The following is a 26,580-nucleotide window of genomic DNA, read 5'->3' as shown; positions in this document are numbered from 1 at the left end:
AAGAAAGCTGGCTTAAACCCCAACGCGTTTGTGAAGAAAACCCTGTCCTTTCTTTCAGTGAACATGTTGGAGTCCCAACATCATGAATTCAGGAGACTCCTGAATTCATGAACGTAGCCCTGAGAAGTCAGACTTAAGCCTGCTCAGCTCAGTCCATCTGAAAACTGTGGGGTACCATGTCTGAACATCACACATTAGGTTGGCTTTGGGCAAAAACTACTGTTGCTCTTGCGTAAGCCCATTTGCCCCAAATACCAGTTTCCCAGTAGCAGTATCTGGCTTTTTTTTTTTTTTGGGCCCCTTTTCTTTCCTTGATGGCCTCATTTTTATGTCTGCTCTCTGAATGTAGCCTTTTTGGGGGTGGCTTAATGAGGTTGCGGAAGAAAGGCCTTTAAAACAAAAATGAGCTTAGATCGCCAATTTCGCTACAGGAACATGCAAAGATGTACAGTATTGACTTTCCACCTATTTCCATGAAATAGATGGTCAGGCTTTTTAAAATGAGGACAGGTGAGCTGTTGATGAGGAAAGGTACCATCCAGAAACTATTTCCTCTAGATAAAATATCTCATATAAGGGAAATAGACCTGCTCTGGGGTGAGCAGGTTATGGACTATAGCTTCAGATAATTTATGCCACAGTTAGTTGATCAGCTTGACTTTCGTAATGAGCTATTAAATGGAAATTGGAATTAAAATAGCTTCCAAAAAAAAAACTTTTCTTGATTCTTGAGCAACCAGCGGCTATCATTTGAGAGGGCTTTGTGAGGGAGAAAATGTAAAGCTGATTTCCTCAAATGTGAAGACTGCCAAAGAATGAAAAGGATACCAGATGTTATTAAAAAAAAATGCCATTGCAGTCTGCTTGGGTGGGGGCAGAGGGGGAAGAGAGGATTCCATATGAATGGGCACACGCGGACTTAACTAATTACGGTCAAACGCTACTGAGACCATCGTAATGCAAGATGCCAACTTGGGTAGATAAAGCATGGAAACTGGTGGGCTTAATAACTTTTGATCCCCGGCCCATCTTGCAAAATGGGGGAACTGTGTTTTTTTTCCTTTTTCTTTTAATCCTTCCGAGGCGACTTAAACGATTAGTTAGAGAAATGAAAAGAAAATTTTGAACAATTCAGTTTGCTGACAACTGAAGGAGATTTTGGAATTTCTACACAGACAGGGCCTAGGAGCTTAGAAAGTGTCACAGTTTTTTTTTTCTTCACTTGTCTTCTTCCTATTTTTTTTTCCCCTCCCTTGTTCTTTTCCTGGAGACAAAAATATCTCCTATATCGAAAAGATAATAAAGGATTAAACACACACACACACACACACACACACACACACACACATGCAAAACCGTAACAGTACATATGCCATAGTTAAGCACACTGTAATTTGAGATGCATATCTAGGTAACTTTAATGCAAGACGGTTGCAGGAGCTCGCTAAAAGGCTTTTTTTTGGTATTTCTCCTTCATCCCTCCTCCCCTTTCCATGCTTCTTATGTACCTTGACTCCACAGCCATGCTACTTACTTTGCCTCTTCCAGCTCTTTTACCTTATCTCCCTTTGTGCTTGTGTGTTTTAATATTTTGACATGCTGCTCCCACCTAATAGGAATTCTCTTCCAGAAATGGTGCACATGTTGTCTAAAGGAGTCTTTTCACAGCACTTGTATTTTTTTTTCCCTTTCCCTTTTAGCTCTAAAATTATGTATATGTAATTGGTAATTAAAGGTGCAAGCTCTCTTCAATATAAACAGTATTGCTCAATGTTAGATCATTAAAGCGAACAGAAGCACTAAATAATTACCTTTTGCATTGTGACAAACTGTTCGCACTGAAATCCACTCACTTCCCGCTCAGCGCTAGGGTTATGATTACATTTTCACGATGGCAAAGCGTCTTTTCATAAAATAAATTGGTAAATTAATTACGTTGCATTGTCTACTGACTGCTTTTAAAGTAAACTTAGAGGAAAGAGTGTGTGTGTGTGGGGGGGAGAAGTAATTAATGGGTTTCACATACACCGTACTTTGTGCCTAGAGTTGAGTTACCTAGTGGATTAATTTGGCTACAAGTAAGTACAGGAAACTCAAAGCTTTTGTGTGTGCATCTTCTTTGCTGTAGGTCCCTTTTTGCTCATGCATCTCCGCTGACTGTAAGGAGTCGTAATGTAGGCCTAATCTGAACTGCGGTGACTATAACAAGCACTCGGTTCTGATACGCTCCTTTTTCTTACATAATGCATGTACTTAGTGGACAGGGATGGTATGATTCATATACTAATTAGTGCTTCCTTTTGGAGAGAGACGCTAGATACACTACGACTTCCAAATAATTCTCTGACTGAAACTGTGAAATAAGCCTCACAATTGGATAGTAAATTCTTTAAGCCATTTCTGCCCAATGTTGCATATATGCAACAGAGATAAAATGCGTACACCTGTGGGCTGGGCAGAAATGGGTTAAAAAAATTGAAGTTTACCGCACTTTTTTTAAATGGCCAACATTCCTCCACAGTTTATCGACTGCAATACAGGATGACGACAAACGTATTACATTGCCCTGCTGCTTTTAGATATCCAGGAAATTCGGAAACAAATCACCAATGCCAGTATTTCCATGTGTTCGGTTTTTTCCCCCCCCTGCAGAGTTTACTACTCCCTTCTCCTGATAAAACTTCAGTGGCTCATCTCTTTTATTTACATGCTGTTAGTTCTCTGTGTATTGATCTGGCCAAATGATAAAATTTTTGTTCAAAGTAAAACCCTGCCAGCCAATGGGAATTGTGCCTGATTGAAGACCATGTTTCGTGTGGTTTTTCAATTAGGCTGTGGTATTTTGTATTTAAATACAAAAAATAAAAAAGCATTCACTATACAGAGAGGCCTGTGAATTAACTGCTTTGGAGTACATCGCTGTCTCAAGCAATCCTGGGTTGTCCCAAATTCCTGGTAATTCAGATTCTTGGAGGGATGTCAAAAAGCCTCATTTCAGTATGACTCCATGTGTAAAAGATCATTTTATCAGATCCGATCCTTTATAAATATTTTGAACTTTTCTCCAGACTGCTTATAAATGAGGTTTTGTGGAGCTTTTAAACAATGGAAAGCGTGCTGTGAATGTGAATCTGGAAAAGAGCTTTTCCTTGGAGAAATTGCTTCAAAATTTTCAGCATCTCAAAATATTTTGATAAAGTTAAGAAACTGAGTTCTAATGCACGGTTCCTTAGCCGTAAATTCAACTGAGTTCAGTGGAACTACTCCCAAATATAACGTGAATGTGAACTGAACTACATATACTTTTTTTGATGTTGTTCTCGGTGTGTATTTTGATTTTTTCATTTTTTATTTATTTGCATTTTTGGTTGCTTAAAAGTTGTTGCTTGGCTGTTTGTTCGAGATCTTATTCCACAGCCAATAGGGTTGCATGCAGATTATTTAAAATAAAGGAAGGAAAGGAGGGGTTGGTGTTGCTACAGTTTGGGTGCAGGCAGCCCCTATTGCAAAAGAGATGACAGTATATACGGGGCATGATCACCACCCAACAGGAACACACTTGATAACAACCTGCGTACTGCTAAGAACTGTAAGACCTGAAAACAATGTCACCTGCCTGCGATTCTACACAGACTTACTTGTACTAAGTTTGTGTAGAGCTGAGATTCGGGGTATGTGGAGAAAATAAAGCGTCTCATACTTGATTCTTCCATACAGTACAAAGAATAGAATTTGAATGCAGAAATTGGCTTCCGCAGTTGGATCAACTTACTGAGTTCAGTACGCAAAATGTTGGTGTGTTTGGTGGTTGTGGTGGTGAGACTGGCCTCCAGAAAACCAGTAATTCACAAAGCATCTCATGTGCAAACCTGTGCAGAAGCCCCTGCATGCAAAGCACTCGATAGATAGCTGCATTTCATACAGCAGTGTGCACAACCTTGCACGAGTCCCACAGTACTCTGAATATGAGCATTAAGTGTCAGCCAACATCTCTGTAGCAGCCAGAGACCATATTTGATGCATGTATTTTCATCTCTATTGTGGACCAAGGATGGTGGGGATGGAATGCCATTATGCAGCCTGAGTTGTGCATGGCTCCCTGTTCTAAAGATGGTTCCCTGAAGATGGTTCTCTGTTCTAAAAGGGTTCACATGCCAGTAAGAACAGGGAGAGTTTTTTCCCCGGTGTTAAACCCAAGAGAACCATACTCTAAACAGAGCCTCTTTGCCCAGTGAAAAGGGAAAAATACAGGGGAAGTACTTGGGTGGCTTGACTTGGGTGGGACAAGTTGTCTCTGTCTCTTCTCCAGAGGAGTGCAGCCAAGTTGCCTCAGTCACAGCCACTGAAGAGCAGAAGCAGTTGCTTATCTCGCCTTTATCTCCACTGGTTTGGTCCGGCATGTTTTGGGGTTTGGGAGAGACTCTTCCTGCTCAGGGCAAGCCCAGCAACCTAGTCCTGCAATTGTTACTTGTCTAGAGGTTGTGTATACTTATGGTTGCAGGGACTTGTTCTGAGTTGGGCTTGCCCTATGAGGAGAAGCAAATTTCAGGCAATGTTCTTGCCATCTTCCTGGTAGAAGTGATGCAAGGATTCTTTGCCTGGGGGTTCCTCCTGCCATGAGGCCCAAACAGCTATTAATGGAGACTATATGGCTGCCCTCTGCCCTGTGCGGTGAAGCAACAGGAAGCTCAAACAGCCTTAACATAAGATGGTTACTATGCATCCAATGAGTTTGTTATTCTCTCGGGATACATAATATCCTGGGGATATTATGGGGAGGGACCATAATGGCTCTGTAAACAAATTCATGCTTTGCATTTAGGAGGTTCCCAGTTCTGACCCTGGCACATCCAGTTAAAGTATTGGTTCAGGCGTCACAATAAAACTATGATTAAACCATGTTTTCGCATTACGCTACCACCAGCTCAGACTTACGTGCTTCATCCCTCCATTGTAAGCATGAAGGGGAAATCTGCAACTTGGTTTAAACCTGATTTCAACAGATTCCTTGTGGTGTCTGAATCCAGCTAATCTTGACTTCTTCTAGCCCAAGCTTGCAAACAAGCCAGGATATCAAACCAGGATTCATTCAGCACTGGAAGCTACAAATTTCCTCTTTTTGCTTACAGGTGTGAAGGGGGTTGCAGAAGCTCAATGCTCGTAGTAACATTCAATCATGGTAACTTTAGAGAGTGATATCTGCCTGGTAAAGTGGTAGAGCTGGAAAGGCCCTCCTTCTGAAGCCTTGGAGCCCTGCCGGGATTCAGAATAGGCAACACTGGGCTATATAGACCAATGGTCTGACTCAGTAGAAAGGGTGGCATCCTATGTACATTCAAACTGCATGATAAACTGTGCATCCTTGAGCTGCCTAAGGCAACAACCAAGTTGTCGTCTTTGGTTTACTGCAGCACACACAGCCAAAACTGTCCAAAACTTTTGAAGTTCACTGTAGTACTTATTCTTTGCTTGAGTTGCTTTCTCTCAACCCTGTCACTATTTTTTTTTTGTCCCAATCCTGTATAAGCAGCTCTTTCATGACCAACTGGCTGGGGGGGGGGAGGTGTTTGGATCTAAGCTGTATCCAGTAAAAAGCAAGTTCCCAGCCTAGCAGGAAGGGCAGTAGGAACACATAAATTGTAAAGGTATGAGGGGGTGGAATGAGATTTAGGGTCTTATATATAAAGGTCTGCCTAAGAATCTGAAACAACTGGAGGAGCAATCCTTGCAAAATGGTTAATTCTGTGGTTCTCAAAACTTTTTAGCACCAGGACCCACTTTTTAAAGTGACATCCTGTCAGGACCCACTTAGCTCTATGAGACGCTTTGCCCAGTGAAGGTAACCTAGAAGTAAATAAATGTATTTATTTATTTGCAACAAAAAATGAAAAACTTCAATTATTTTCTCATAACATAGCCTCAAGGCTTGATGGGCTTATTTATGTTACCCAGACTTCACCTGCCCTCACTACTGGTCATTGACTGATTTGGGGAAAAATAAAATACCATAAAACAGATGCTCAAACATTTATCTCCCTATATTTACACAAACTTGCAAACTGCAGGAGCTCAGCTCTTTGCAGGGCAGTTAGCAGCAATCTGATTTTTGAATAGCCTCAGGGCTCGAGGCAATTAGTTGTCTGATCTTTCCATCACCTGCGTTTTCAATGGAGGATCTGTGGGACCCACCAGAAATTGGGTCCAGACCCACCAAGTGTGTCCCAAACCATAGTTTGGGAAATGTTGGGTAATACACATTAATATAAGGTAGAAAGTACACTTTTTGAAAAAAAATTGTCTCACAACAACCCTAGGTCAGTACTGTTTCCATTCTACAGAGGAAGAAAGAATACTGGCTTAGGTAGAATTCATAGGTGAAGTCCATCACTTTCTCTTCCGGATCATTCTGGCTACGGGTCTAAAGGCAGTCATAACAGGTCTTTATTGTAACTAGTGCATTGCTCCAGGGTAGTTGGAAAGAAGTCAGGAAAGCCATACCTGCTTGTTTTCTTTCACAGGCAGTCTTGGTTGCAAAATGTATTTAAATAGTCAGTGGAGTCAAGGAGGGAGGGGCATAGATAAAAGATATCAGGCTTTAAAAAATTCCTATTCTAATTCAAGGGTATATGAATATTTAAATAAATTGCTCTCAATTCTTCTCCCTCTTTTTTTTTTTTGTTTCTTTCTCTTTCTTCCCCTTCTCCCTGACCCTCACCTTTTTTTCTGCTTACCCATATAAAGCAGAGGCTGACCATGTGGAAACGGCCATCGCCCACGAAGATGAGAGCCTAGCGCTAGGAGAGCCAGTTGGGCTCAGCATTACACCGGGCGGAGCAGACCCCGACTTATTAACCTGTGGACAGTGTCAGATGAACTTCCCCCTGGGAGACATCTTGGTTTTTATAGAGCACAAGAGAAAACAGTGCAATGGCGCTGGTGGTTCCTGCTACGAAAAGAACCTGGATAAGAGCAGTCCTCCCCCTTCATCACGCTCCGAGCTCAGGAAAGTGTCAGAGCCAGTGGAAATCGGGATCCAAGTCACACCCGATGAAGAAGACCGTCTTCTCACGCCTACTAAAGGAATTTGCCCCAAGCAGGAGAACATTGCAGGTACAGCATGTTTTACATTAAGTCAACTGCAGTGGTAGCCTCTCTCTCTCCCTCTCCTTTTTTTTTTTTTTTGTTAAAAATGGGAGAGAAACTTCTTGAAAGTCCTGAGAATGTGAAACTTTATTATGAGCCAGCAAAAGAATTATCAACAAGCTGTGAACGGTCTCTCGCTTGTAGGCTTCAGATGATCTTATTCTGTGGAAGGCTCCTTGAGTCATGAGTCCTTTTTGCACATCTGATTGTTTTGAGGGGTAAACACCAGAGTTGGCTATGGGATGTGTCCAGATGACAGTGTCAGGTGCCCCCTATTGGCCACTGTTATGCTCCATTGGAACAAGAGAGAGGATATTGGGGAAAGGCAGGTACCTCTCCCTACATCCACTGCAAAGGCATTTCCAGTGCCATATTTGCTGTGGATTGCATAGTGCAACCTGACCTCCCCCTAACATTTGTCAGTTGCATGGACCCCTCCCTCCCCCTTGGGGTCTGGACTGAGAGTGCTGGACCTCACTTTCAAATCCTACGTTTTGTAGTATCCTTGCAGACAAAACACCAGGCCTGGTTTCAGAGACGTTCTCTTTAGGACAATAAATGTACAAAGTTGCCGGAGGAGGAGCAGTGTCTCCTTACTGTATTCTGGCATTAGCAAGAAAACATGAGAGAAGTGGTTGAGGTTGGTTCCCCGCAATCTAATTCTACCAGCCTATAGTGTGAATGGAGACTCAGGACTTGACTAGGGTAAGAAGATAAGACTTGGCTAAATTATCGTGGGTAGCTCATCTTGACCACTAATGTAGATGCATTCACTGTCTGTGTAATGCAGGGAAGGAAAGAAAACAAAGAAAAAGAAATATCATATTCAGGAAGGGGGGCAGTGTGGAGTGGATTTGAAGAAGACTTTGAGTCTGACTAAATGAAAGGGATATTTAGCTACAAATGTAAAACAAGTGTAACTTTCTTAGATTCTCCCTGATAAAACCTGGGTGTTATTGTTCCTGACCGAGTCTAAGAGAGGATTCTTTTCACCTTCATAAATCTGCTGGTGCCAGAGATCCGCCACAGTTACTACTGGTTTTAATTAAAAACTGGTTTACACTTGTATTGTAGACAGAGTGATACAGAACCTAAACCAAGCTGGACCAGAACTGCTCTCATCATGTTTGTGGTGTTAGACTGGAAGAGGCTTCTCAGTGGCTGCTGCTGATGTGCCCCAAATGTTTCCAAGTCTGGAGCAAAAAGAACAGCACCCTATCAATGCTTTGTCCCTGAAATTAGTTTTTGCAAGTAGGAAAAGGGCGTATCGGCCGATCCAAGGTCAGAAATTGACAAGCAGACTGTACTTTCATTTCTAAAGCGCTTGGACATCTTGGTGAAATTGGAGGTGTAGGTTAAAGCTGCCCTGAGGCAGCCTTCAGTATGTGCAGCCAGCACTTAACTCAGCAGATCACCCCTAGTCTCTTTACAGGGGCAGTATGGGGGAGGGTGCTTCATCCACCTGGGTGAGGCGCTTGGAGGAAATTTCTTGTGCTGCATACACGCCTGAGGACTGTTTGCCAGCACTGGACGGCTGTTGAAAACTCCTGGCCTCGGATCAAACTGAAACTAACCAAAACTTGTTTTGACAATAAGGGCAAACACTGTAGGTGAATGAATTTCCTGTAGCACTGGAACACACAGTTTTGTTTCTGCCTTATTTATTTATTTATTTATTTTAGGAAGGTAGCCTGGGTTCCCTGCGTTACTCTGCCTTTGAGTTTGGCTTTCAGGGAACACTAGCTTCAGTAGTTTTTTTTTTTTTTTTTTCTTGAGAGTGTTTTGACCCTTCTGGTTGGAAGGAAAGACTTGATAGCTTGTCTTAGGCAGTACTTTCTAAAGTGAGACCATAAGATACAGAGACACCAAAACTCCCATATTAAGGTCAGGTTCTGAATAGCTTCTGAGATAATAAAGCATACCAAGGCTTAAAATTACCTAGAGGATTGAGTTAGGTGGGCAAATCTTCATCCTGGAATAGGGAGTGTGGTTGTGTGAATCTGCCCTTAGGCTACAATCTTTAAATACAATACTTGCGCATTAGACAGTAGTTGCCGCATACGTTAAAGTATTATTAGACTGCTCATTTAGTATGCACTTTTCTCTGTTCTTTTTCCCCTGTAATGAGTCAGGTTCTAGATTAGAGCTTAGCGTTTTGTCCTTCCCATGACTAGTTCAGAAAAAAACACAAACTTATAAGTAAAAATCTGCAAATTTGATGATTTGCACTAATTTGTTGACCTGAATGCTGGAATATTTAACTGTAGAATTTTTTTTTTTAGTGCAGAGTTGTGTGGGCTTCAGAAAGCCGCAACAACTGCTTTGCACACAATCAAGCGGTTGTTGCACAATAATGTGGGTCATGGACCTTGGCTATGATGTTGAGTGTTCTCACAACTTGCTGGTCATGTTTGGCCATCACTTGGATGGATTTGACCATCACTTGATGTTGCAGGAGATTATGTGATATCGAAAGGGACAATGTCATCCACCTTTCTCCATATTTGCCCTGTGAAATTGCTTGCATGTGGTTGGTGCACAAGCCCAACATTGTGATATAACCAAGAAACAGAACCCAGGATGGTGCTAGCTTGCTTCTTAGTGGCTCAGCTTGCCAAGAGCAGGATGATCCCTACAGCAACGGTGCTCTCCATCGCACTTTATTCTCTTGCAAAGATGTGTGTGGTTGACATTCACTCTTGTGAAGAAATCTAAAATCCTGCTTAGGGGAAGCAAAATTTGTCCCAGCCTATGTGTACCTCTGCCTTGCTGGATTTTTCAATATAGATGCCCTCCATCTGCATATTCCCCATTCCCCAGCTATCACTTAGTTGCCAAATCTGCCATGGAACTGGTAAATCCCCCCCCCCCCACACTGCATGCCCACCAGATTGCGTTGGTTGTGATATTTAGCTTGTTTCTAGCATGTTTTCACTTTTGGCATGACCAATCTGCTGGGTTCAGTAAAAGAAGCCGTTCACACATAGACAAAAAGAAACATAGCAGTAATAATCATTCCAAAAATGAAAGTGCAGAACTGGAGGTCTTAATTTTTTTTCAGTGCTAAACCAAAGATCAAATGAAAACGGCACAGGAGATTCTGAAACTCCAGATAATATAAAATAGGTGGCTAATTTGAATGGATTTTTTTTTCTTGATATGAGATAGGAACTCCTCAGTAAATATGGCAGTAATAAGAGGAATCCCTTAAATTAGGACTGAATTTGTAGGGGAAAGAAGTAGTTTGTAGTGTCCTTCTGTTTTAGGTTTAGGATTTTTGCTTTTCCTTCACTGTCCCCCCTCCTTCTCTCTCTCTCTCTCTCTCTCTCTCTCTCTCCCCCTCTCTAAATAGTAGAGGATAGTTTTCAATAGTAGGATAAAAGCTTCATATTACAGCCATGGAGGGTAGCCATGGAAAAAAAAGAAACCCACAGAAGTCATTCACTGAAAAGGCTTTAGTGGGATATACCAAGCCCCTTATTTATATTTCAATAGAAGGGCTTTCTGCATTAGCCAAGAAAATCAGAATCTGTATTTAACATTAAAGGTATTTCCCAGTGAGAGGCTGTAGAGCATTGTTGTTAGATTTGTTAAAAAAAGAGACTAAATACGATTTCATAAAAGGGAAACTTAATCTCTAAGGCAGCTTTCTCTCCCCCCACCCCACCCTCCCACCTCCTCTCTCTCTTTTTTGTAATAATGCAACAGTCTACAATATTTTCACTTTCTATGCCACGAAAGATATTCTTAGCTTTCTCTGCGTTGCGACAGGAAGAATGAAAATTTCTTTATTCCACCAAGAAATATGTAAAATAATCCTTTAGAAGAACGGAGGAGATATGTTTGTTCAAAGCATTTAAAATGTTATTTTAATCAAAGGCACAAAACAGTCGACATGCTATGTCAGCTAAAAGGAGACTATTACATTTGAACTGCAAACCGCGCTCATCTTTTAATTTTATTTTCCCCCAACCAACCTATTTTTCCTTCCCTCCCTCCCCCAACTCTTTGAAACAATTTTTTTAAAAAATTGAATGAAAAAAAGAATAGAAATAAAGATTAAAGAATAAAGGGGGGAAAAAAGAACTTCAGCAGCTCAAATGTGTAAAAGTAATTTAATATGGCAGAAGCATTAATTATTTTAGCTTAATTGAATTCTGAGGATTGCAGCCGTTGCATTTTTGTAGACAAGCTCTGTTTATTATTTCTTTGTGTGTAGATTAACAGTAAGGGAAGCACAGATAACTTTCACTTATTTTTTTGTAAAATAAATGTGTCAATTCATGTGCACAGCAAGCTGTTCAAAGATAATTGAATCTTTACATTTGATGAGAGGCAAAACCAGAAACTACCAGCTCGCTGATCATGGGACCCAGAATTATACCGTTGTCCCAGTGGCTGCAGTTACTCTTTCAATCCTGTGGCTTGTTCTTGGGCCCCGTTCTTCACTCAGATGGATTTGTGAGGCTAGTTGCCTTTAGTAGTCACCATACTTTAGCTCCACTAGGCTGGGCTTAAGGCATCGCTGACTCTGTCTGACTTTTTTCCTTGGCCTGTGCAGGCTGGGCTTGGAAGATGACAAGGAGAGGAGTGGGGGAATAAGACTGGCCTTAACCATTCAGGCAGATTGGGCAGCTTCCTAAAGTGGCGCAATTTGAGTGGCACCTGTCACGTCAGAAGCAGCACACAAGTCTAGGCTGTGGTGCTTACTCTGGTGTGGTATGCTCCCCTCAAAACTAAGAGTGTCCCAAAAACTTATGTAACAGCTCTGTATTTCTCTAAGCAAAAACCTTAAGATGGTCTTGATTTGTAGGGACTCCCCAGCATCATCGCATGCCTCGAGCATGTTATTTTCTCCATCCCCACCCCAAACCCAATCTAGCAACCAAGGGCTGCTGAAGGTTTGAATGTGTCTACAATTTTTTCCCAGCAGTGGAGCTGGTCCGAGTCCAACAAAAGGTGGGGTATAAAGTGGGGGAGATCGTCACCCATTAATGTTTGTCTTCCTTGACAATTTTTAGTGTTTCTGTCAAGGAGCCCTTTGCCTTTGTGGGAAAACTCATAGAATAAAGCCTGAATTTATGAGTTTTGATCATCATTTTTTTAATTATTATTTTTATGTGAGTATTTATGCCTTTATGTATGTGACTGTTAGCTCAATCCTGTCATGGATTGGGCCAGTATGCAGAGGGCTTTATGACAGCAGAACATAGTTCCGCTGTTGTAAAATGGATTTTGGTGGTGTGCACAGCGCGCACCATTTTAGGTGGTGCTGCTGCACCCAGCAGTAGTACTGTAGGCCCACCAGCAGCACTGTAGGCCTGGCGCTGAACCTAAAGGTGGAACCTAAAGGTAGGCCTGGCGCTGAACCTAAAGGTGGAACAGGGGGGTAGAAAGAAGCAAAGAGGGTGGGAGACTGGAGGGAGGTGGACTGGGGGAGGTATCAGCAGCACTTGTGTGTGCTGATATCCTAACCCGTAAACAGCAGGCGTAGATCTGAGGCATTCCATGGTGGCAGTGGAATCTTTCCCCAGGGTAAGTGAGCAAATGTTCACTTACCCCAAGGAGATCTTTCCAGTTGCCCCCTCTTGCAGACATAGTGTGCACTCTGTTGATGTTGCTGTGGTTGCTTTGGTGGGGAGGGATTTGGGTAGGATTGGGCTGCCCGTGTACTTATCTGTTTTGAATTTATTGCCAATTCCTTAGGGAGCCCTGAGTACTAGACTCACCGGGGGGGGGGGCATTTTCTGTATCCATCTCTCTAATACATCTGCAATTCAATAAAGCTCTACCATATTACTCCTTTCTAAATGAAAAAGCCCCAAATGGCCTTCCTTCTTTCCTTATGGTAGTTTGAGGAAGGCAAGGAAAATTTGCAAGCATAACTCCGATGTGTAAAGTAACACTTTTAGTCTAAAAGCAGGGAGAATCATGTCAATGGAATCAGAAAACTAAGGGTGCAATCCTAACCCCTTATGTCATTCCTTTCCAGCACTGGCATAGCGGTGCCAATGGGACGTGTGCTGCATCCTGCAGTTGGGTGTCACTCTTGGAGGCCTCCTCAAAGTAAGGGAATGTTTGTTCCCTTACCTCAGAGCTGCATTGCCCTTATGTCAATGCTGGAAAGCACTGACATAAGGGGTTAGGATTGCGCTCTAAGCCTAGTAAAATTTCAGGTTTGCAGTGTTCCCTTACCTTGTGGCCTAAGTCAAGCCAGGAGGACCTAGAACTCTTACATGCCTCTTCCTCCTTTAATGCCACATTTCTAAGCACTAGTTTTTATTTCTTTGTTCATAACAAAGTACTATACAAGTAAAAGATAGGCCCATTCTAGAGTCACAACCATGAATGATGACAGTTTCTGGGTTTTCTGGTCATAAAATGTGAGCATCTTTTTAGTCCAGAGTTGCAGTTAACTCTGCAGCATGGAGTTCCTATGGAGACACATGTAGATACCGTAAATCTGTTGCAGTGGCTTTTTTTTTTTTGAACTTGCCCACCTTGCTGCAAATGTGTCTTAATCACCAGTTCAAAGGCCAAATGACGCTACTATAAAATGTAGCAGATTAGAGAGTTGTTTTCAGTTACTATATGTGCACTTCTTAAACATAGACACACACACACACACACACACACACACACACACACACAGGTCTGCTGATTTACAATGAGCATGAGAAATGCAAGGCCATGTTGTGGCTCTCCTACTTGCTTTTCAGACATCGATTCTATGATTTGTCCCAAACTAACTGTTCTCCTCCAGATTCCCTCTCCTGACTTCTTTTTCTTCTGGACTTTTCTCCCATGCTCTGATTATATTTCTGCTCAAGTTTCTGAACGGCTTCTCTGTTTCTTACACATTCGTTCTGAGCTCCTGGTCTTTACAACAAACACTTGAAGAGAAGAAGAATCCTGCTTGCCCAACCAAGAGTTCATGTAGTCCAGCTGGCTGTTTCTCATTGTGGCCAACCAGACGCTTACTGCAAGCCCACAAAGAGGGACATAAGGCAGTAGTGTTCCCCGTCTGAACTGGTGTTCAGAAGCATAACGTTTCTAAAGATAGCTGCTACACCATTATGGCTAATAGAATTATTCTCCAACAACCTGTCTGATCCCCTTTTAACTTGTCACCTCTGTCTCTAATTGCATCTTACTTCATCTTCCCTGTCCTCCTCCTCATGTGTTCCAAAAGTAGCATGCTCATATGCAACTTTGACAGTAATTTCTCTTTTTCACCCTTCACAAACTATGGTTCTCAGGAATCTTTGGGAGAAACCATGACAGGTAGATACCTGTCCTGAAATTAGTTGTTGGGGTTGATATGCCCTTTGTGTGCAATTGAAATGGTTACACGTGAGTTTCACCGCCCTTCCGCAATATTGGAAAAGAGGCTTAAGGTAACAGGAAATTTTCCTAATCTTTGTGGAGGTTGTGGCACCGCATCATCATAGTGGCAGTGTGGCAATATCCAAGATGTCTTCCAGGTGGTCTCTGTAATATGTCAACTTGCAGTAGTGTAGTGGCTAACCGTGCAAGCTGTGAGTTGAAGCACACCATTCAAAATACCATTTCTGCCATGAGCTTCCAAAATGGTGTTAGGCAAGGCATCCTTCTCTCAGCCTCAACTTCACATCTGTAACAGTGGCCTCTCTTACAGGGATGTTGTAAAAATTACTGAGATGAAACACTTTGAAACAATACCTAAAGTACCATTATTGTGTCAGTTCTTATTCTGAGAAGCCCATCCCTAGTAAACTGTCCTCTTCCCAGGCCACAAAGGTATTGCCAATTTCTCTCCTTTTCTGTCACTGTTTGCTGTAAAAATTGCTCATAGTTGCAACTTACAACTTCATGGACCAGTTGTCTGGGTTACACCATTTCAAATCAAAATCGAAAAGCTGTGTTTTCATACAGATGCTGGCCCTCTCCTAATGCAGTGTCTAAGCCAACCAGTACAGATAGCAATAGAGTGACAGAAGAGCGTTCATAAAATTCTGAACATTCTTTTGACCGCAGTAGTGGTGGAAATTCATTAGGCATCCCTGTTCATGGCTGCAGAGGCTGCAGGAAAGATTACACAAAGCCCAATGTATTCTGTGGTGCCCGAAAAGCATTCTGTATCTGGTATACTTAAGCTTGAGATACATGGTGGAGAAGGAAGAGAGATGGTGACTGGCGTGGGGGGGGGGGGGAGGAAGGTGGAAGAAAGAGTGTGAGTGTGACTCCCTGTCAAAGAGAGGATTAAACTGCAACCCTTACCCCATGAATGTTCATTTTGCCCTTTTAAATGGTAAAACTGCCAGTGAGAGGAATGAAATAACTTGCATGTGCTGGAAGCAAGAGATAAACACTGCCGCAGTTTGCTGTGAAAAGAAGCTATTTGATATATTTAGAATTGTTATTTTTCCTCCAAATTAAGATTAGTTAAAATCCATGTGTGTTGCGTGAGTGATTGTTAACTCAATGGCATGGATTATCCTTTCCTCGGATCATGACAGCTAATTATTATTGCTGTCTACCCAGAGATGTTCACTTACATTGTGTACCATTATGGATCCGGGCACCCCATATTAATGCCAGGAGTCAGACAGGCCACCGTGGCATCTTAAAGTGGGAGAAGGGAAGGAGGCAGGGAAGGGCGTGCTGCTCCTTACAAAGGAAGGAGCCCTTGTTTGAATGCCTGCAGTGCCAGGCAGGTCTGGAATAGGTGGTCAGAAAAGCACCCTAGAACAGAGGTTCTCACAAATTTAGCACTGGGACCCACTTTTTAGAATGAGAATCTGTCAGGACCCACCGGAAGTGATGTCGTGACCGGAAGTGATGTCATCAAACAGGAAAATTTTTAACAATTATAGGCGGCAATCCTACCCACACTTTTCCAGGAGTAAGTCCCATTTACTATCATTGTTAAAAGAATATACATAGTATCTTGTTAAACGTACAGGTCTGTAAGATTTCCCCAAATGCAGTCACATACCATGGTAGCGTCAAGTCTAATATAATAAAAATAAAACACTGAAATGAATGGGGACTCACCTGAGATTGGTTCGTGAGTTTGAGAAACACTGCCCTAGAAAAGAGGTCAGGGCTGACTGAATGCTCTGTGTTATTCCTGATGCATTTTAGCATTTATATTTTTATCCTGCTAAGTGTACCTTCTCCCCCCCCCCCTTATCTTCACCCTATGGCAGTGGTTTCCAGACTGAGCTGTGACTCCTTGGAGAGCCGTGGAAACCAGCCATTGGAGCCACAGAATCCTTGAAAAAGCCAGCTTCTCTGTTGTAGCCCGAATGGGGTGCCGCAGCCAATGGCCCTGTAAGACAAGGGAGCTGGCAGTCAAAAAAGTTTGGGAACCACTGCCCTATGGGATAGGTTAGGCTGGAAGGGAGTGACTGACCTAAGATCACTTGGCAGGGCTGGCAAGTCTTAGAACCAACATGCTCATCAGTACACCATGCTTATGTCAGCGCAGCTTGTGACCTGCCAAGCTAAATGCAGTAATGTACTATGACTTGTTAAGCTTTTGATAACCATCTGGCTTGTGCTTAACCCTCAAACCTTGTTTATCTTTCTAAGGAGGTCCCTTCAGAGTGCTCCATTCGGGTCCCAGCTCTAGGGCTGACCCAAGATCACTTGGCCCCTGAAATGGCATGCCAAATGTCCCCCTCCCCTGACTTGATTATGAGCCACCCTCTGTTTCTTCTACTCCCTGGATTAGAAAAGTGAAAGAGTTGGTGGTAGAGCAGAAAAGGAAGTCTAGAATAGAGGAAAGTGCTGGGCTGAAGCATTGAGACAGTTTAGCCTAGTGTGTCTCAAACTTTTAGCATCAGGACCCACTTTTTAGAATGAGAATCTATCAGGACCCACCGGAAGTGATGTCATGACTGGAAGTGACATTGTCAAGAGGAGAAATTTTTGACAGTCCTAGGCTGCAATCCTACCCACATTTACCCAGGAGTAAGTCCCATTAACTATCATTGTTTAAAGCGTATACATCGTAGCCTGTTAAAGTATAGATGTATAACATTTTCCCAAATGCAGTCACATACCATGGTAGTATTAAGTCTATTAAATATAAAATATTGCAATGAATGGGGCTCAGCTGAAAATGACTAGTGACCCACCTGGTGAGTCATGACCCACAATTTGAGAAACACTACTCTAGCCCATTCTTTTGTCCACATTTCCTCTTCTGCTCCATCTCTTCTTTCTTTTCCAATGGAAGAAGAGAAGGAGCAGTGGCGGCAAATGTGTGTCATGAATGGGTTGGCCCAGACCAGGCCTACTGAATATGAGACACTTAGGGCCTATCCATGCCTTGCTCTGGCAGAATTTGTGTTCCATTGGCGCAAAGCCTGGGCTGCTGACACAGCAGCTGCAGCAACAGTGTACAGGCCAGGACCACCACTGCAAATGACTGGCAGCCCAAGGTGTATGTCAATGGAGTGCTCGGCCCCTGCTGGCCCAGGTAAGTCAGCAGAAGGGCGTTCTGGGGAGGATTGGGGCAGGGATTGCTGCTGGCCAGAGTCATGTAGAGGGTGGGCTGGGGTGGGAGCAGATATCCGCGACAGCAGCTCTGGACCCACTCAGATTTTCACCAGCCAAAGAGCTAGTGCAGATCCAAGTAGGCCCATTAGGGACCATGGTGCAGTGGAGTAAGTAAGTAAAAACTTTTTTTACTTACCTCTCCGTTGCTCCCAGGTCTCTGACCAGCCCATAGTATGCAGCTATCTGGCCCAGGATAGGATTGGACTGAAACAAAGATAAAATAATTTTAGGGAGTTCTGTAGGGATTTAGAAGCTGCCATGCTTGTATATAAACATATGTAATATCTTTAATAATATGCAATTTCAATAACAATAACCCTAGCAGGTAGGTCAGTATGATGATTACCCCATTGTTGTAGTTAGTGGAATGGGAGAAGCTGAGAAACAGTAACTTACCTAAAGTCATCAAACGTGTTCACGACTGAGGCAAGATTTGAACTAGGAACAACTAGTGTTGTCTGTTAGCCATTAAGGTACACTGTCTCTCACAACGATACTCACAAATGGATAGTAGAGAACCCAGACTGAAACAGTGTTCCCTGTCACAGAGAGAAGTCCTTGGACTGGCATCTAAGTACGTATTATAGGGGAAATTCCAAATTAATTACCTTACTTTTAAATGACCATCCATGCGCTTAGAGTTTAGGGCTCTTTGCTCCTTGTGTGTGGGAGAAGTAAAATGGCTAATTAGTCTCTTTTTTCCTGTTGGCTCCTGGCAGATTTATGTTCATAGTACAAAACCAACCAGAGGCAGATGACACAGCCTTCCACTGCACCATCCCATGCTCGTGACTTACCTGAATCTTCCTTCATCCTATAGAGTTTGTCCTAGCAGAGTTTGTCTTCACAGGAGAGTCAAGTTACAATGGACACAATTCAGGTGGAGCAAATCCCACTGACACTGGGGCACCATTGGGGAAAAGGGCAAGTGTGTTTCTGATAACATGTGATTTATATTTGTTGGAAACACTATGCCATATCTGTCCATCCATGTCTTGTCCACTAAGACATCCTGCAATCTATAGAACGTAGCCAATCAGCCTTAAAGCACAGACTCACAAAATGCATCAAAAACTCAGAAGCAGTGCAAACTCATAAACAAGTCACGGAAAAGCTCAACTCTTGGGGAAGCTGTACCTCCAGCCAGCCCACTGACTAGGGAAACTGACTAAGGGTGCAATCCTAACCCCTTATGTCAGGGCTTTCCAGCACTGACTTAAGGGCAACGCAACTCCGAGGTAAGGAAACAAACATTGCCTTACTTTGAGGAGGTCTCCGTGACTGCCCCCCAACTGCAGGATGCAGCACACGTCCCTCTGGCACCGCTATACCAGTGCTAGAAAGCACTGACATAAGGGGTTAGGATTGCGCCCTAACTGTTTTACAGTCAGTGCATCCTGGAATCTGTAGCCTGCTTAGTTATATTAGACAGAACAAGTCAGCAGTGGACCTAGTGCTGGGCAAACAGGACAAATGCCCTGGGCACTGAGTCCATGCAACGCTAGGACCGCATGGGAAGCCTCATAGAGACTCCCAACGCGGTCGTAGACTGTACTTCTGGTTTTTTGGAACTACAGTTTAAGATTTCGGGAAAGTCTTCTCCAGATGGTCTTACAGTCACACGGGGCTCCGTTGTGCTTTGGAGGTAAAGGGTGGCATAGTGTGGAGGGCGGCATTGCAGACCTTTGCCCCGGGAGCGGGACAGGGTAAGTCCGCTACTGGAACAAGTGTTATTTATTACTGCTAATTTGGTGCAGGTGAAGAAAAATTGCACAGTAGAGTGCCAGGCCTTACCTGCATTTTTGCCTTAAAAATGCATCAAAAACACAGAATTAATTAATTTGCCGCAATTTGCAGTAGGATTAACCATTTTGTTACAAACGATTAAACCAGCCTGTATACTAATAATGCATGCATCGTATGTCAGGACTAGTTAATTGACGTGCATATTTATTCATCTTTTGCATTTGTGCCCTGCCTCATAGCCACATTGTCGCCTTGTTCCATAGACTTCAATTGACCGTAAGTGGTATTACTTAAGAACTAATGTTTGTCAATTGAAACATTTTGAAATGCAGGCAATTCTTTCGGGGAGGGAAATTCTCATCTAGGAGTTCCTAGCTAGACTTGGAGGTCATCCAGATATGCTTAATTTGCACAGTGAGCCCACAGTGGAAACATACCACATTTTGTTCAGGCATACAATTTTGTTATTTTAAGGATCAAGCTCAGGGGAAACCTGTCATTCCTTTCTGCAACTGAAGGCAGTGGTACATTGCACTGATTGGCTGGCTCCTTATGGTGTCACAAGGCTACTTTCCCCTCCCATACTGGAGAAGTTTTTCAACTTTTTAAAAAAGTGTGTGCTTAATAACCATTTCTGCCCAACATTGCATATACGCAACAGGGACCAAATGCGTACACCTGTGGGCCGGGCAAAAATGGGTTAAAAAAATATGTAGGGCAGCAAAGATACATTTGACTGAATGCACATGCCATATTTTAAAAAAACAACAAAAAACAAAAAGTGGATACCACATCTGAAGCATGGAGCAGGCAGACAGTTGACTGAATGGGCCTTTGATTCTCCAGTTAGTATGCCTGTCATTAACAACCTTAATGCAGGAGAAAGCTGAGCTCATTTCACTGGAAAAATATTTTTTGCGACGTCTGTACACACCCTTTTGTACACATCAGATGTATCCTGTTTTCTCCTAGCAGGTTGAGATCCACCTCATCTCTTCCCCGTATTAACTGGTAGCAAGTCTCCCAGATATGACCCTCTTCCTTTTTGAAGTTCCTCCTAGAATCCCATCATAGCTACAGATTTATTTATCTTTTGGAAAGATCTTGGCCAGATGGGCCGTTTTGCACTTTTCATTTTGCTCCTCATGCCGTTGCTTTAATCAGGAATGGCAACTTTCTAAAAAAGGACATGTTTCCATTTCAGTTCAAGGTACAAACCTTTCCTGCTACCTAAACAAATGGAAGATGGTGAGAAAAGAGACGGGGTGGTGGTGGTGGTGGTGGTGGTGGGGAGTTGTTTGTGTAATGTTGTCATTGTTAACAGGACAGCCTGTTCAGATGCTGCCTTGAATGCATTTGCCACAACATGCTGCAGGGATATACCTGTGGCTTTTCCAGGTGATCAACACTTCCCACTTTCTTAGCACTGTACTATCACTACTTGTAGCGCAGTGAAAGTGGTGCATCTGTCCGCACCTGATGGTTAGGTGGTAGCCTCGCTGAAGAAACGAATGCCTTGCAGTGTGTGAAAGAACTTGATTTAAACAAGAAATGGGAAAAAAAACTCATAGCATCTTGGAGAAACAGACCTTTACCAGCTCATTTATGCTATTTACCAATCAGAGAACAGGGTGTGGGGGGCTGGGGGTCCTGCCTCCCTGCCTGCCTGCTGGATCCCCACCAGTCCAAGGCTGCCTATGGAAGACTGGCTACCTAGACTGCCTCCTCACAGCTGTTCTCAATTTCCTTCCACATGCCTCCAAGAGAGGCAGGAAGTGGACTTAGAGCACTTTGCTCCTTCTCTGGCCTCCAGGCTTCTACCAGACTCCCAGGTTTCTGGACTCTCCTTGCAGGCCAGCCTCCAGCCCTGACCTCTCCTTATACTACCCTGGCCTTGGCTGGTCCCTTCCTGGTTCCACCCACCTGACCTGGTCACCTTCTGGGTTCTATGCATTCCTGGCAGGTGGGAAAATTCTTTGCTGCCTTGTAGGATGCAAAGGCTTCTTTGCACACAGGCTTCTCTGCTTGATTGGCGACAGTCTCTGCTCTGCCCCGTTGAGGCCATTCCGGCTTCTCCTGGCCTGCCCCCTGCCCCATATCCTACTGGCAGGCCGTTCCTTGAGTTGGTAAGTCCTCCCGCCAACATTATTATGACTGTTTCAGGTTGTAGAGTGCTTCGCTGGTCAACGTTTCATGGCCTTTCATGTTGGCATGTTGCATATTAATTCCACTGGAATTCTTCAAATTCCTTCTGTAAAAGTGTAAAGAAGTGGCTCTTATTTGTTCCCCATCCTCTCCTCAACTTCATAAAATTCAGACATTCCTAATATTGTTTGTTTTCCAAACAAGAACAAACCATTTACACTTTCCTTGCATTTGTTTGGTTTGGTTGAAATGGTTTGGTTTGCAGATGACAGTCTGGTCAGGTCATATCTGAGGGCCACAGGAGCCTTGTGGATGGATTACCAGGCTGCTGATGGGCTGGCTTGGCAGCAATGGCCTGCACAATCCTATGCATGTCTACTTAGAATGAAGTGCCATTGTGTTTGGTGGGGCCTACTCCTAGGAAGGTGGGTATAGGATTGTAGCCTTGGTTAACTTGGGTATGTGAAACCCAGGTAGCATTAGTTGGTATTTGTTTTAATTTCTTCGTATTAGTAACTAGATTAATGTTGGCATTTACTTTCTCTGTAATGAGACTTAGGAGTTATTTAAACTATGGTGTTCCAGGACGGACTCAGTCCTGGCCTTTTATTCTGCTATAAGAAAGAGCAATTGCATTTATTGGTCTTACTTTGATCTACATCTTCACAATTCACCTTTCTAGTGAATTTTGAGGATACATTTTTGGGAGAAGGATGTGTCTCATAACATAGCTGAAATGATCTTGGTTGGTTTTATAGACAGTCATTCCTAACTGCTTTTTCCTCTATATTTAGCTTTCTTGTTGGCCCTTAAAATATTACTAGCTATGATAGTGCAATGACAGACTTTTGTGGATTTGTTCAATCATGTGCAGGTTACAGAATCCCAGGGTTGCGCCAGTGCAGTTGGAGGAGGCCTAGATACCTGGAGGTGCTACTGATCAAAGCTATGCATCCATTCTGTATGGGGGACAGTTTAATGTTTGGGTAACAGGCATGCAGCTGGAGTCAGTGATGAGGGCTGGGGTGAATCATATTGTTATAGAATATGGCTCTAGCAAAGCTGCATAGGTGTTGGCAACCTTCAGTCTCGAAAGACTATGGTATCACGCTCTGGATGGTGGTTCTGGCACAGCGTCTAATGTGGCTGAAAAGGCCGATTCGGGAGTGACAATCCCTTCCACACTGGGAGCAAGTGTAGTGTGTCCCTGGTCTGTCTCTCTGGCTATGGGCCTTCCTTCTTTGCCTCTTTGCCTCAGACTGTTGGCCAAATGTCTCTTCAAACTGGGAAAGGCCATGCTGCACAGCCTGCCTCCAAGCAGGCCGCTCAGAGGCCAGGGTTTCCCACCTGTTGAGGTCCACTTCTAAGGCCTTCAGATCCCTCTTGCAGATGCAGATCCCTTCTGTAATCCAATGATGCAAAAGTAGCCTGTGTGAGCAGCAGCAGACATAAGTATAACATGTGTATCAGAGTCATTAGGCCCTCATGTCCATTAATTTAGTTCTGGTGTTCAATCAAGAATTGTGCTTCTTGTAAGATATTTCCAGGGCTGTTGGTGGATGGATGTCCTTTTAGATCACGTGGTAGAATGATTGCTTTGCTCTCCATGTCGGGCAACAGAGCCAAGTGCTAGATTTGGGACATGGGACCACTGAGTTGTCAACTAATTGTCACCTAGTTGTCAACTATTGCTCTGAAACAGTGTACGATGGCTCTGTATAATGTGTGAACCCATTCTGTTGATTACATTGAGGTCCGTTGGGCTACATCTTTGGAACAGAAATGTAGGAACATTCAGCCCAATCCTATCCACACTTTCCTGGGAGTAAGCCCCATTGACACTAATGGGACTTCCTTCTGAGGAGACATGCATAGGATTGGGCTGACTGTGTATGTGTGTGGGGGGGCACTAAGATGTTTAGTGTATAGGAAGTGGCTGTAGCTGGGTGGTAGAATACATGTTGTGCATACCAGAAGATCCTATGTTCAACCTTTGGCATCTTTAGGTAGGTCTGGGAAAAGCCCCTTGTCTAAAATATTCATGCCAGTCAGTAACCCCTGTACAGAGCTAGTTGAGCCCAGCGCTGGCTCAAGACTTGGCACCTGAGGCAGTGTGCCAAAGGCTGCCCCTGAACTTACTGGGTGATGTGCCAGCCTCTGTTCCTCCCAGTGGAAGAAAGTGTGGGAGACCACCAGTCTTCTGCCTAAGGCAAGTGCTTCAGTTGGCCTCATGGATGGGCCAGTCCTGGCTGAACTGGTAAAAGACCCCTTCGTATGGTTTGACTTGACACTGTTTGCATTATAAACTGCTGTTTCTAGAATTGGTACTCTGTCAGTGTCAGTTGAATTTTATTATTTAAAATAAATATTGGTTGCTTTTCCCATACTCAAACTGTGAGAGGTAATAAAACGTTGTTAAAAGAATAATTAATGAGAAGAACCTCAAATATGAGAAACTCTTCCAAACTCAGCAGCTATCAAATTCATCTTGAACAGCCTACAAACTGCTTCAGCAGCCATGAAAATAAATAGCTTTCATTCACGCATAACACACGTAAGGGAAGGAAAGAGCAGCTTCTGACCTCTGTAGGGACAAGGTTTCAAAGCCATGGGACAATAGTTAAGGTCCTGATCCATGAAGGTACTATTTTTATCTAATGTAGTGAGATTATATACAGAAGGGCCTGGTCAGCTCAATGTAACCACCACAGGGGCTCATAATGGGAGAGACACTTGTTCATGCACCGCAAGCAGGCTGATGGAGTAGGGTGATCATGTGAGAGTTTTATGCATTGTGTGGATTGGGTATGTAAAGGTTCTTACCTTAGTGAGTGTTTGGACTGGATTACCTGTAGAGGATCTTTTCAGTCCTATTACTAAGAGATGAAAGACCAGTTCATATCAACAGCAGGATCAAGTGGTGGAGCTTTGCTTGGACTGTTCCACTTCAGACTGCAGAAGCATGTTGAATCTCCTGTGAAAATATATCTCTGCGTATGTAAAACTAACACACCAGAGAAAAGGTTCAGCCTAGCCTTCTACCTGAGATGCTATTTTTCTCTCTGCAAGGAATTGGAACTTTTTTGGGGGGGCAGGGTAGCATTCAAAAATATCTTCTCCACTGGCATCCTGAAGTGGGCTAAATGTATAAATCAACCCAAACACTTGCCTGTATCTTCCTACTTTTTGAAAGCATTTTGTGAAATTACTGTACATTGTGTGTGTGTGGGGGGTGGGGGTGAGAAGTGTGTTCACATGTTCCTGCTACAGCTACACATATTGACAGGTTTAATTTGCTTTTAATGCAAAGATGGTGGTAAAAAATTGGGACAAGGCCATAATCATGCAATCTGTTAGTTATTTTCTTGCTACTCTGTTTTCCTGGAGACAAAAAATCATGAAATAGACAATAAGTATTAAAAAAAAAAACAAAAGAAGAAAAGAAAGGACAGGGGGGAAACCTCTGGCATTTGCTAGAATCTAATTTTTTTTTAAAAAAAAAAGGGAAAGAGAGAGAGAGAGAGAAAGAGAAAGAGAGAAAAAGAAATACCGACTACTTTACTGTTAGCAAAATATTGATTGTAGGAGACAAGCCGTGTGAGTTTGCTAGGTAATTCGAGGTCACATGGGAAAGCAGTTGAAAAGGACAGACATCTCTCTCAGTCTCTCCCCCTCCCTCTTTCCCCCCACCCTTCTATCCGAAAATCCAAAGTCTGTGAGTACAAATTATTTGACAGCAGGAGCCTGGTGAATGATCAATAAAAGTCACTCTGACTTGGCTTTATCATATATAAATAAATAAAAGGGATAGAAAACTCTCCACCACTCAGTGCAAGCCTCACATCATGTCTTTCGGATGATTGTTTTGATTCCTTGGCCCGTATTTGAACATGCGCTGTATATAAACCCTCACTGACCGAATAAGCGGCAACGCAGAGGTTCTCCCCTTTTATTTCTAGGGTTTCTGAGATTGGAACACTTTTTGCTGTCATAGCTGGGACAATCTCCCCCCCCCTCTCTCTCACATGAAGTAATCATATAGTTTTGTACAAGAAAGGCTCAAATTTCTCTGTCATGTCATGTCATTCAGAAGGGCATTGATTTTAGCCTGGATTTTTGATGTTGTCTCTGATGGTGGTTGAGATGTAGAAGTGTTGGAAGAGAAGGAAGGAATGATGGGGGGGGGGGAGAGACACCCCCCTCCCAGTCAAGTATATGTGAAATTTTATTTCTTAATTGAGCTACATTGCAAATGAATAGAAGTACTCCAGGGGCTTTATAGCTTGAGAGAACATGCCTGTCAACTTCAGCCAAGACATCATTTTTTTTAAAAATACTTTTTTCCCCTGCACACGTTTAGCCTCCTCTCTAAACAACCTCCCATTTAAAAAAAAAATTGGGGAAAAAAAGACAAATGCTAAAGCTGGTTACAAGAATCTTAAAAAAGGGGGAAAATCCCCCCTTTTTAAAAGTGGGTGGGATATCTTGGGATTTAGTATCTAAGCTAAGGAGCTAAGCCGGAAATCCCAGCAATGTAATGAAAACAAAACGGACTTTTCACTCGCGCTGTGGCATTCTGGCAGTCAGAGTGCTTTCGTGTGCCAATGTTTTCATTGTAGGTTTTCTCGAGAGAAGGAGTGGAAACGAATCGTTAACCCCTTAACTGGAATAAATGCCTGTAACAGCAACAGCAGCGCAGGCAGCAGAGACCTGATTCCTGGCTCTCAGAAGGCCTGTTGAAGGGCTGAGAGCTGTGGATGAAGACTGAGGGGGAAGGTAGAGATAGATGCTTTCCGACAGCAAGTTGGGTGAATCAGTAGTGAGTGTGAAGCAGCTGCTTTCCCTTTTGTCTCTTTCCCTCTCCCCCTCTTTTTTTTTTTCATTCATGCCTTTCCCAGTTCTTTTTTTTTTATTCTTAACAAACCCAAGTTGGCCCCAGAGCTCCATCCTTAGTACTGTATATTAGACTTGTGACTATTTTCAAATGTATTTATTACT

The 26,580-nt window shown here is 43.1% G+C and overlaps 1 protein-coding gene across 4 annotated transcripts in view; it reads left to right on the top strand.

Moving 5' to 3' along the window:
- BCL11B (BCL11 transcription factor B) overlaps nucleotides 1-26,580 on the top strand; it is a 154,468-nt gene that overhangs the window by 11,627 nt on the left and 116,261 nt on the right. For 2 of the 4 annotated variants that reach the window (XM_066612236.1, XM_066612234.1), the window contains exon 2: nucleotides 6,745-7,110. In XM_066612236.1, the coding sequence (XP_066468333.1) occupies nucleotides 6,745-7,110 (366 nt within the window). Of the gene's footprint in view, nucleotides 1-6,741; nucleotides 7,111-26,580 lie in introns of all 4 variants that reach the window. The other 2 variants (XM_066612235.1, XM_066612233.1) reach the window with 1 other exon arrangement.

Source organism: Tiliqua scincoides, chromosome 1 (genome assembly GCF_035046505.1).
Source record: "Tiliqua scincoides isolate rTilSci1 chromosome 1, rTilSci1.hap2, whole genome shotgun sequence".
NCBI lineage: Eukaryota > Metazoa > Chordata > Lepidosauria > Squamata > Scincidae > Tiliqua > Tiliqua scincoides.
The sequence above is the reverse complement of the archived record's forward strand: the minus strand, read 5'-3'. Positions and strand labels throughout refer to the sequence as shown.